Raw genomic sequence first — 12,042 nt, 5'->3', positions numbered from 1 at the left:
CTCATTCAATTTGAAATAAGACACTATAAAGAGATTCAAAAGAACATTTGTAATACAAGCTTGTAGATAGAGACGAAATATCTTCCTTAGGGCATTTTTGACTTAGGAAGTGAGGAAAAGGAACATCCCTACTCCCCCTCTTAGATACTGGTAAGTACAACTAGCACTAATAAAACTCAGCAAGTTTCTAAAATTATTTATGTTCTGAAAGAGAATCAGAAAAGTTATGTAGCTATGTTGGTGGTAACTTTTGTAAACAAATGAAGCCTGAATTCAACACAGTATCTACCAGCTTTTCCAGGAAAGGATAGTGAAATGAATACTTGGCAGTTCAATCAAACCTTGACAAGGAATTTAAACAACTAGGATAAGGTGTCTTAACTGTGATATGTGGTGTGGAAATGATAATGCTTTTCTTCAGGCAACTGTACCTACTCAGGCATTTTATTTCCTGTGTGTTCTTGTTGTTAAGTGCAGAGCATCTGATAGGTAGAGGAAGAACCCTGAGCTACCATTTAAGATATAGAGTCTTTGGAATGCCAGGGCCACTCACTGGTCTTCTGACCCTGTTTGTGAGGGAGAAAAAAATAAGCCATGTTCCAGAGTGTTAACAACTGTCCCTATAAACTATGTAAGGTTTTGAGTCATTAGGTAACTTTAGAGCAAGATGCTTTCAAGACTAAGGTACAAGAGCGCATGCCTGTATGGGCGAGCGCGTGCGCGCGCGCGCGCGCACACACACACACACACACACACACACACACACACACACACACACACACACACACACACTCACGTAAGCGCTCCCCCCCTCCCCGCCCCCTCACGGACACACAAAACAAAACAAAACCCTTGTCTGTTTCAGGACAGAGGCGGAAGCTGTAAAACAATCTTCCCATCTGCCGCTGAGGCCCCCCACTGCGCTTCCTGAATGCCTCTGAGTAGCAGCAAAGTCGCGCCCACCAACTCTTAAAGGAAAGGAGTTGGAGAAGTCTGGGAAGCGGACCTGTGGGCGGCAGAGGAGGACGAAATCACAGCAAGTGAGCGAGGTGCCTAGGAGAAAGGCTGAGTTGTTCACTTGTGAACTCACTGAACTCTTTCTCCTGGATGTTCAGTGGAGGCACCTCTGTGCCCCGCTGATTTCGGGAGAAATGTGCTCAAGGAATTAGAGCTAAGTCACTTTCCTCCACCAAACTCGGTGCGGGATGGCTGGAGGTGTGGGGTGAAGGAAACACATTCTAGTCCCGCTTGTGACCCCCCACTAATCCTCTACTTCGGAGAAGACAGCTTGGAAACCTAGTTTCCTCCGAGACCTGTGCACGACAATCGGACTCTGCTCAGAAGGCCAGGCGGTTGGGGAAGGTCCTACACCGCCCCCTTCTCGTGCTCCACTTCCATTTACTGAAAGCCCGCACGGCCTCAGGTAGGCAGGGGCTGGCTGGGGAGTCTCCACCCCTCGCTGGCGGCAGCCATTCGGCGCACGCGGTCGCTGAGGGGGTGGGGCCCATTGGCTGGGGGGCGCTGCCAGTCTCGGGAGGGGGTGTGGTGGGGGTGGGCTCTTAGGGCTGCCGCGGGTCGAGGCAGCTCACTGTGTGTGTAGGGTGGTGGATGAGCTCGAGCCAGTAGCCAGCCTGCTTCTGACTTACAAACTGTTCTGAGAGTGGGAACGTGCCTGAGAAAGATATAGAGAGTCAGTGAGTGAGTGCGAGGGGACCTAGAGAGTCAGGGCGAGTAAGCGAGGGCCCTAAGAGCTAGGCTCCAGACAGAGTGACCATGGCTGTCTCTGCACCTCCGGTGATCTCTGCAACTTCCAGCAGCGCCGGCGTCCCGGGGGGTTTATTCCGTGCTGAACCTCTGTATTCGTCTCCAGGGGAGCCCCCGCGTCTAGCCCCTAATCTGATCAACAGTTTCATGGCCAATAATCACAGTGGCAGTGTCGGGGGTGGCGGGATTGGTGGTGGCAGCGGTGGCAGCAGCAACACCAACAGTAACGAGTGCCGGATGGTCGACATGCACGGAGTGAAGGTGGCTTCATTCCTGATGGACGGCCAGGAACTGATCTGCCTGCCGCAAGTCTTTGATCTTTTCCTCAAGCACCTGGTGGGAGGGTTGCACACGGTGTACACTAAACTGAAGAGACTGGACATATCCCCTGTGGTGTGTACTGTGGAGCAAGTTCGAATCCTTCGTGGGCTGGGGGCCATTCAGCCAGGGGTGAACCGCTGCAAACTCATCACCAGAAAAGACTTCGAAACTTTGTTCACCGATTGCACAAATGCCAGGTGAGACAATCATTTCTTGACTTTTTCGCTTCTTACCCTCTTCTGCATGTCTTATCACTCTCATCCAACTTTGTCTATAGAGTCTAAGTCCTGCTTCTTCGCACTGTTATCGGCGGGGTAGAGAGGATTAGAAGGGCTCGTTAGTTGGCAGTCCTTTCTAGGCTGCGCTCAGTGGTAGGACTCCAGTCTGAAAGAGTCCCGCACAAACTTCAGCTGCAATCCTCCACTGAAACTTTACAGTCTTTCGCCTATGTCTTGCATGGCTTTTTTGACTGCTTGTGGTAGTTATTTTCTTTATTTGATGTTCTTTCCTGCTCTTTTGTGGCCATACGGGTCGGACAGTTTTTCTGCTGAACACGGACACTAAGGGCTTTCTTGGGGTTGTGTTTGTGGTTGTGATTGGGGGCTAGCTGAGCTGTAACCTGGGCTCCTAAGCTGGCAAGTGAGAAAACAGCGTTTAGGGGCTGCAGGGGAACGGAAGTCGAGAATCCATCCCAGAGGGTGATTTGATCCCCATCCTGTATGTTTGTTGTGAAAGTGTATGGGATGCATGTGCTGTGATGGTGGAGGTGTGTGTGTGTGTGTGTGTGTGTGTGTGTGTGTGTGCCTGTGACACGCGCTGTCTTGTAGAGGTGCCTCTAGTAAGGACATATGCTCATGCCCGCTGTGCAAAGCTCCCTGGTGCACGGAAAAGTAGATCAGTCTTATTTTTTACAAAACGGCTAGGACAGATGCCATTTTCCTGGAATCCTCCCTTTTGGGCCACCTGCAGAGGTTAATGTGGGGCATGAAAAACTGGGGCTAAGACTAAGCAGAAGCTTGGTGCTGAAGTTAGTAGGCTCTTTTTTTTTTAATTTTTTTTGAGAGAATCTACCAGCTCCTCCACCGCAGACAAACCAGTTGGAAGAATCCCATTTCTCCTAAGAGAGGATTGTTTAACCAGTAATAGATAGCTTCTCAGGTCATAAGTATATCCCCTCCATATCACAGTTTAGAAGTATATTGGAGACTAAATGTTCATTTGCACTCCGAAGCCACTTAGGGGAATGAAAAGAAAAAGAAACTACTTTGAGAAATTTGGCATTCAAAAATATAATTTAGGCTTCTCAATGTTTATTCCATTTCTTGTCTGGCAATATCTCAAGAAAGTCATCATTTGACATATGAGATTAATATACAAATGGAGAAATCACAATTCATGGATGGAAAAGGGGGCAAAGAGCTTTGCTGTAAAGCAGTAACATAGTTTATCATTTTATAAAGAACTTCTGCTGAGGTCTATGACTTTAAATGATTACATTTCTGCGTCTGTGGATGAAACTGCAACTACATTGTCATGTCAGTTGTAAAATCCAAATTGCTCTCTTTAGCGGAAATGTACTGGCAATGTATAGGCAAACTGTTGCTTACTAGTTACAATAAATAACAGTGCTACAGAACTTATAAGAGAATCCTTTCTTGTTCTTTTGAGCAACGATCTTCTGTGTGCAAGCAACCGAACAGAAACCAGTTCATATGGAAGCTCCTACCTGATTCGTATGTGAAGCTTACAAACCTGCCTTATAGATGAACTTTTCATAAGGTATAGGGTGAAGCACTCCAAAGATAAACATTTTCTTTATGGCTTTAAAACTCAAAGGGTTAAAACCTCCTTCATGGTTTTAAAAATAGAAATATTTTATAAAAAATCGAAAAATTTTATTTTGACTGCAAAGAATATTACTAATATACAAACTCAGTGAGCTACTAGAAGTTCTGATGGAAGCCATGTGATTCCTTTACGGATATTCAGACACACTCATGACAAATAATTGCAGACAGGAAAAGCCATTTTCATCTCTCTCCTTCACCATCTCTCTGCTTCCTCCTTTCCTTGTCTTAGACTCCCTTCCCCTCCCCCAAATGTTCATTCCTAAACTGCAAAACTTTATACAGGTATTATTTTCCTTTTGTGAATAATTGATTCTTTCATTAATTTTTGAGAAATATTTATGGGTTTCACTCTAAAAGTAAACAGGTTATCATTTTATTGTGATTTTGATTGTTTTCATGAATAAGAACTTTTCTTAAATTGAGAGATACCAAAGAGAAAAATGATAAATTACTTAGTATTCTGAGATAGGTAATTTTATACTGTTTTGGGATTCTGCTATAATATGTTTTAGGTTACTGTTTTCATCTGATTAAGCTTTATTTATTCCTTATAATTTTCATATCTAACAGTTTTACTTGATTTTATATAAAACAATTATAGGAAAGTATTAAATATGAGGAAATAATTTGTGACAATGCTTTGTGCATTCTGTTACATTTTATAATATGTTTTCAATAATTGTCTTGCAAGCATTAGAATATACAATTGTGAAAATTATTAAAAATATTTTATGTATACAATACACAAAGAAGGTGAGGAAAACAAGCAGACAGAAATACATATAACAAATACATTATAATTTTTGATAGAGAAAAAGTACAATTACTGTAATGAATCTAATTAATGATAAAATAACATGAGCAAATTTTGCTGATGCAAATACCCTCATAAATGTGTTAATAAATTTGCAAAATTTGATGCTTATGAAAAAAACTTCATGACTGTAGATGTCATTGTTTATATGATCTATTACTTTAAATACAATCTGAAGTTAGTGTTCAGGTCTATAATATTTCTGTGACTTTAAGTCAGTAAAAAGAAAACTAAGGGGTATAAATAGGCACTAGGTTCAGAATAATAGCATAAAGACCGTGAGACACAAGGTCATTAAGAGAAAAGAAATGCAGTAAAAGAGCAGAATTCTGTCATAAGGAGGGAAGATCAAATAAACATACCCAGGAAGATGAGTGATGTTCCCAATGGAGACTTGCCTAAAGAGGATTCTTCCTCAGGATTCATGACTTACCTCTTCTAGCTAAAGGTGAAGGGGAGGAGAGTACAGGGGAAAAACTATACATTCAGTTGAGTGTAAACACATTCTGATGGATATAATTTCATAAGATTCTGTCGAAGGCCTATTATTGTAATGATACTTCTGGCATTTGTTTCCCGAATAATAAGCATACTTCTTCTTTGTCAAATACATGGTGACGAGTATGTGTCCTGACTAGAATGTTTTAATTTGTACTCTTCTCTATGTTATCTCATATAAAATTGATCATTTCAAATTTATTTTCAGAAACTCTAATATATTGCCTTGAAGTTGTTTTTTGATATGGTTCAGTGCAATCCACACTGAAGAAACATGAGTGATCAATATCTATATGTATATATAACCATTTTTAATAGTACTCATGATAAGAACTCTATTAGTATCATTTGTTTTAATCATTTGTTGAAACACTCAAAGTTGTCTTCTCAGAAAAGAAGTTGTGAAATTATGTGCATTTCAACTGCTAGAGAATAGTGCAACAAAACTCGTGATCATTTATTTTTCTATTGGGTAAGGTGAGCTTTTTATCATTGCAATGATGCCTTTGAAAAGGGCTGTACAACATTTCTCTTTCTGTTCTTTTACTTGAAACTTAGTAGTGAAGACATTATTTTGACGATTTTTAAGAAAATGATGATTTAAAGATCCCCAATTATGGAAAAATATCTTCTTTTAAGATTTTGAAGACATTTTTGTTTCATTGCTTTTCAAGAAAACTTGGAAATTTTTATGGCAAAGATGGCAAATTCAGCTAGCCTATGTGGAAAATCTCTACTCTTTGTGTACTGGATCTTCCTTACTGCATTCTTCCTAGTATACGAGCAGTCATACACTGAATGACAAATTGCTCTTACTAAATATGCAAATAGACCACATTCTAGTGATATCTCCTTTTACCCTACTTGCCTACATAAAAGTAACATTGTCAGATTTCAGGATCAGCATTTTGTTTCATTTGGGGGAACAATTAATTAACTGTTATCCAGTCACAAGTATAGCTAAATAAATGATTGTAAAAAACAAGAGTGTATGATTAAGAAAACCTTACTATAATTATTTGGAGACATTATTTGACATTATTCAAACAAATTTGTCTTTACAATTGAAATTCCCAACGGTTCACTTAGATTTTATTTGACAGTATATACACAGAACACGTGGGTTTTTTGATGTTGGAGTAACTTAGTGTGAATTTAATGGCTATTATCATATTTAAACTGTTTTCAAATACTAGAAAGATGATTATTGTAAGCACTCAACGAATTTGCCTTTGCATTAAATCTCGATGCATCCGTTAGCGTTTACAATCCATACAGAGTAACATAGTTGACTGTTGTTTTGCATTGACAATAAAATTCAGCTTCATCAAGTTTTTAAAGAGCTTGTGTAACTTTTCTGGGCTGGTACTTAGTATTACAGCTATTTTCATAGATAATGAAACTGTTATAGAAATGAATCTGGGTAATGAATGCATGTTGCTTATTTCATAGAGTTTAGATGAGGTAGTCATTGTCTCTTAAAATCAGCCACATAACAGCAATCTTTAGTCTTGTATTAAGAGAATGCTGTTAATACTACAATTATAGCATTGCAGTCATATGTCAATGCATAAAACTTTAATGTTTGTCTTCATTTTAAATGTACATTTCTTCCTACTTTTAAAAAAAAATAGCTAGGTACTCTAGTTACTGACTGACTGTTCATGTTTACCTCACATATGTACATCTTAGGTGAGGCACGTGATAGAGTAGTACATATTTGGAGCTTTATATGTCATATTATTCTCAGTGCACACACAGCACATGAATGTCAATAGGTAATTAGAATGTGAGTGTCTTTTATATCTTTTTATGTAAAAAATTCCTGCTATTTGAAGAAGTCATGAAGTTTGAATTATTTAATGCTATTTTAAGTAATCTTATTTTGTTTGGGTGCCTTAAAATGCTTCTTGTAGATGAGTATAATTGTGATGATTCCTAATCACAATACTTTTCATCTGGCAATATAGAGAGTGTTTCCAAAGATAAATGCTATTTGGAATTTTCCCTTTTATGTATTTCAAATGTGCTTAAACCAACCTAGTTGATCTAAAATTGACTATATTGTGTTTAAGGCTAAAAGTCATCCTGAAAACAAAACAATTAGGTATTAATGATATTCTTGTTGCATATTCAAAAGGTCTCTAGTAGCATTATTTTGTCCTCTTTTTTTCCGTTTCACCAGCTCAACCTGCAAAACTCTTCACTGTCACTTCAGATCACACAGTTCTACAAAGATAAAACAACATTTAAACACATTTTCTTTGGAAGGGAAATTGAACATTTGCACCCAATAAGCCTGATTGTGGGACTGCATGCAAATTGTGTTTTGATTTATCTCTTTTACACTTTTTTCCATTTGAATTGATCTTGCATTAATTTCACCAAGCGGCTCTGTGAGGCTGCAGATGTTGCCCTGTGTTTAATAAATCAATGAGACAGATCTGAATGAATCACTTCAGATGGATTCTCTGCTCGGTTTGATGTCTAGATGTTATTCTTAGCTTGTTATCATGACAGATGCATTAATGTTCCCATACACTGCCAGCAATGTCAAAGAGATTGAAGCTTTTAAAGTGGCGGCATCCCCTTTTTTTTTCATTTTCTGCTAGAACAACTACATTTATATTATTTTATTTAGAAATCAGAGTAAAATATCAAAGCAGTCATAAGATTTTTTCTGAAAAGGATTTTTAATTTTCATACTATTTTTAAAATGGCAAAACAATATATTAGAAACCTAAATAGAGGATAGATGCTTCATAATGCTGGTCCATTAATATTTAATCATGAAACAAAAAACGAGAATTAGTAATATATTATTGGAACACATTGAAAATTTCATTGTAAATAGAATAATACTCTATACAAATTGATTATAGAAGGGTGTTAGTTTTTAAAGCCTTACTAATAAGCTTTTAGTTGGCTTAATGCAGCTGCAATATAGTTTTACCAAGGGATTTGGAACCCCTTCAGTCTATTTATTGTGTATTAATCATTTCCTCACTTTGTGAACCTGAAAAAAACCTTAGAAAATTTTATTACATCTTAGCATATATAATGTATTTATATTATGATTTTTGTGAACCATAAACCATTTTTAACCATAAGTGTGACCTCTGTAGTTTAATATCTTAGACTAGAAAAGAGCATATGCATACACCTAGAGGACCTTCATATAATTATATTGAAGTTACTTCCCTTCACTAAACATCATAACTTCCTTCCTTTCACATTTAACCTCTTGTCTCATTATATTGATTTTCAGAGAAAAATAACAGTGTCAACTGACATGAAACACGGATGAGACAATATTGTAGTTTTAAATTAGTATCAGATATTTGAAAATGAAAAATTTCAAAGGAAATCCCATCTTTGATTTGTTTAATTTTGCAAAGAATATATATTTTAAGACAGCAACATTTAAGGCTGGGGGTGTGGCTTGATGGTCTGTCATCTGACTAGCATGTGCAACACCTGGAACTTCATCATCAGCATATATAATGAATAGGTTTTTAGAAGGAGATTCTCTTTATAGAAATTTATAACATTCTTTAAACACCAGTGTATTGTTAATTTGACTAGGGCATCAAGAAACAATGTGAAATGATAAGGTTCAGATAACCAATCTTTCCAAAACTTTCTCTTCAGGTAGTGCTTTCAGAGGTTCAAATGTGGCTTATGTGCTATAGTCAAGTATGAAAAGAAAGTTATGAACTTAACCGAATAGTTATCTCAGTTCTTAAAACTTTGTTTAAAACCTGTGCATGTCTTTACTGTGATGTCTCATCTCTTTCTTTTTTAATGCTAAACTTATATATTATAATTGGTGAAATTATTATACCAAGACTGAGGATACAAGGTTCAACATAAATTATTTTATATAAAATTGAATATAGCATATTTAAAGAGTAACTGAATTTTTTACATACAATAAAATCTAAGGAATCATTATTTCACTTCAGCAATATTAATCATAAAACATCACTAATCCTAATACTTTGTATATATTAGACATCACATCCACATTGGCGGAATGAATATAATCATATACATATTTATTGTTTTTACAAAATTATTTAAATTCATTTCTGCTCTTAACATAACTGCTACTTATAGTTACATGAAGTGTGCAGTTGTAAGACATAACCCTGAAATTTTAAGTCCAGTGTAAAATCATTTGTAATCATGCCATAAAACTCTCATAAATACACATACAAAGGTATCAGCCTAATACGCTGAATTAGATTCTTTGACATGAATTATGTTCTGATATAAATTATGACTTCTTAATGTTTTCTTTTACTGAAAGCCCAGGGGAAGTGTTCTAATGTTCTAAATAGGCAAGAATTAATAAATGGAAGAAGACTAATGCCATAAAGTTATTTAGTTCTTTAGACTGGTACATTAGTGCAGCACATGTGGTACTTGACTTGGGTCCCTCTTTTCAAACAGCAAATGCTTGTCTAAAAGGATTTGATAAGACAAGATTCCATCTTTCCATCTCTAATGGAAACATAAGTATACTAAGAAATATGATTCATTTTCCCCAATTAATTTGAAGTCTCAGTAATATTCTAACTCAAATTTACATGAAGTATCTTCCCCATTACCTAATTAAAGGAATAATGTATTCTATCAATTAAAATTAGTTTTGAAAATTAAAAATTCTTTATACATAGGAACCTTGAGTTTGAAATTATTTCTATCTATGTACTCTTTTGGCCATTGTGATTATTTAATATATTAGTGAAAACTCTATTGAAAAGTTTTTAATTGCACTACTGGAAAATAAATAGCATTGGAAAGTTTCAAAAATAATGACATACAGTGGTTTTATTTCTGTATGACCTTTTTCATTTCTATACCAATTTATTGCTTACTATATAGTGCAGTGTGTATGTTAAGGTATTGAACATTCAATTGCATCTGTGTCCTATGATCTTATCAGGTTTCTGGCAACTGGTAACAGCATTTAAGTTACATTTGGTCTATGTGCTATTTATGTGATGGGTTAAAAAGAAAAAAAAAAGAAGTAATATTGATCTGTCTCTGGATTAAAGTTTGAAATGGGCAACAGCCTGAACACAAAAGGCTTTTTTTATATGATTTCTCAGCTTGCCATTGATCTTCTAGTTTTATTGCATTCATTATTTATTAAAAGAATTTGCAAGCTAAACATAACGTTAAGCTAGTTTGCACACAGGGACCGCACTTAGGAAATTGAATGGAAATTGCATTAGAGATGAACATCTGTGCTATTTTTCCACTCATGTGTTTATGGGTTTGTATAAAAGGTGTATTGGATTAACAGTTATAACCATTATAGCTTACAGCAATATGTTAGATTCAGAGCTTTCAGATATTTTGGTAGAATTCTGTTTCCCACATTTGTCTAAATAGCATAGTATTGTCATAACAAACAGTATTTGGAGAAATTTAAATTATTATACCACTAATGCATTATTTTGGTAGAATTTCCACTTTTGTCTAAATAACATGGTATTGTCATAAAAAACAGTATTTGGATAAATTTAAATTATTATACCACTAATGCATTATTTATATTCTCTATCAGTTGTGTGATACTCTGTTGTACTAAAATAAAATCATTAAAACAATTCCACAGTCATTGGGTAAAACTGTATCATCATCTCTTTTTGGCCTTCAGTAGTGCGGTATATAAATAAAGCCAACACAATCCCTATTCTAAGAATTATAAGTCAGTTTTTTTTTCCCCAGTGTTACTGGAGAGTGACCCTAGAGCCTTATACTTGCTAGGCAAGTACTCTACCCTGAGCTATACTGTGGGCCAAAGATAGTGGAGTTTAATGCCCTATTAGATTATTCATAAGAAAGCTTAACATAGCTACCCATAAGTTATTATTTTGTATGTATGTTAGATGACTATCCTTGTGAAAGTATATACATACAAACACTGAAACTTTCTTCTACATAACAGTATCAATATTAGGGAAACTTGACTTTGATACAATTTCCATTAAGTTCAGTATTAAGAAATTTAGTTCTACCCAGTTGTTGTCACTTAAAAGTTCATTTGAAGATATATGTCAGACTTCAAGGACTCTCTTTTTTGACTTATTGAAGGCATTTGTAAAATTAGTTATTTAAGTTTTGTGTTTTAAATAAATGAGACAGAAATGCTTTCTCATTCATTTTGATCCTGCATTATTGATCAGATTTACTATGCTGTGTGTTTAGTAATTATGAATTATATACCATATGATATCAAGGCATATAAGAGCTACTATTTTTGTGGATGTATTATGTACTCATTTTTATATTTATCACATGTATATAATCACATTATCTCTCATCATAGTTACTAACTTAAACAATATTTGAGATTATAAATGTTTTGTACTGACACTTGTCAAGTAATCCCAAATTTTCATAGCCATATCTGAGTCATGTATATATTAGTAAACACTAGGATGTTTTGCACTCTTTAGAATAATACTAGGAGATCAAGCTAAAATAGTGGGAGATATTAAATATGTAATTATAGATGAACGTTTTGCTTCCATGTGAAGAAGCTTCATTTTATTTCTGTTATGAGTTTTAAATTAGTCGAATATTCTAGCTCAGAGTTTTATTTTTTGGCGTGTTGTCCTGTGCAAGAATTTATTTCAAAAATTAATCTGAAATGATAAAAGGTTTTTGTGTTTATTAAGAAGACATTCACCCTTAAACATAAGTAACTTTGGATAACACATTTATTCCCAGTATACACACACACACACACACACACACACACACACACACTACACTACA

The 12,042-nt window shown here is 35.8% G+C and overlaps 1 protein-coding gene across 1 annotated transcript in view; it reads left to right on the top strand.

Moving 5' to 3' along the window:
* Window positions 1–1,737: 1,737 nt before the first annotated feature.
* The window catches only part of Dach2 (dachshund family transcription factor 2), a 572,822-nt gene continuing 562,517 nt past the window's right edge, over window positions 1,738–12,042 (top strand). The window contains exon 1 of the mRNA XM_026789035.1: window positions 1,738–2,282. Within this exon, the coding sequence (XP_026644836.1) occupies window positions 1,774–2,282 (509 nt within the window). The 5' untranslated portion in view covers window positions 1,738–1,773. The remainder of the gene's footprint in view (window positions 2,283–12,042) is intronic.

The sequence above is a fragment of the Microtus ochrogaster genome, unplaced genomic scaffold (genome assembly GCF_000317375.1).
Source record: "Microtus ochrogaster isolate Prairie Vole_2 unplaced genomic scaffold, MicOch1.0 UNK13, whole genome shotgun sequence".
Taxonomy (NCBI): domain Eukaryota; kingdom Metazoa; phylum Chordata; class Mammalia; order Rodentia; family Cricetidae; genus Microtus; species Microtus ochrogaster.
The sequence above is the reverse complement of the archived record's forward strand: the minus strand, read 5'-3'. Positions and strand labels throughout refer to the sequence as shown.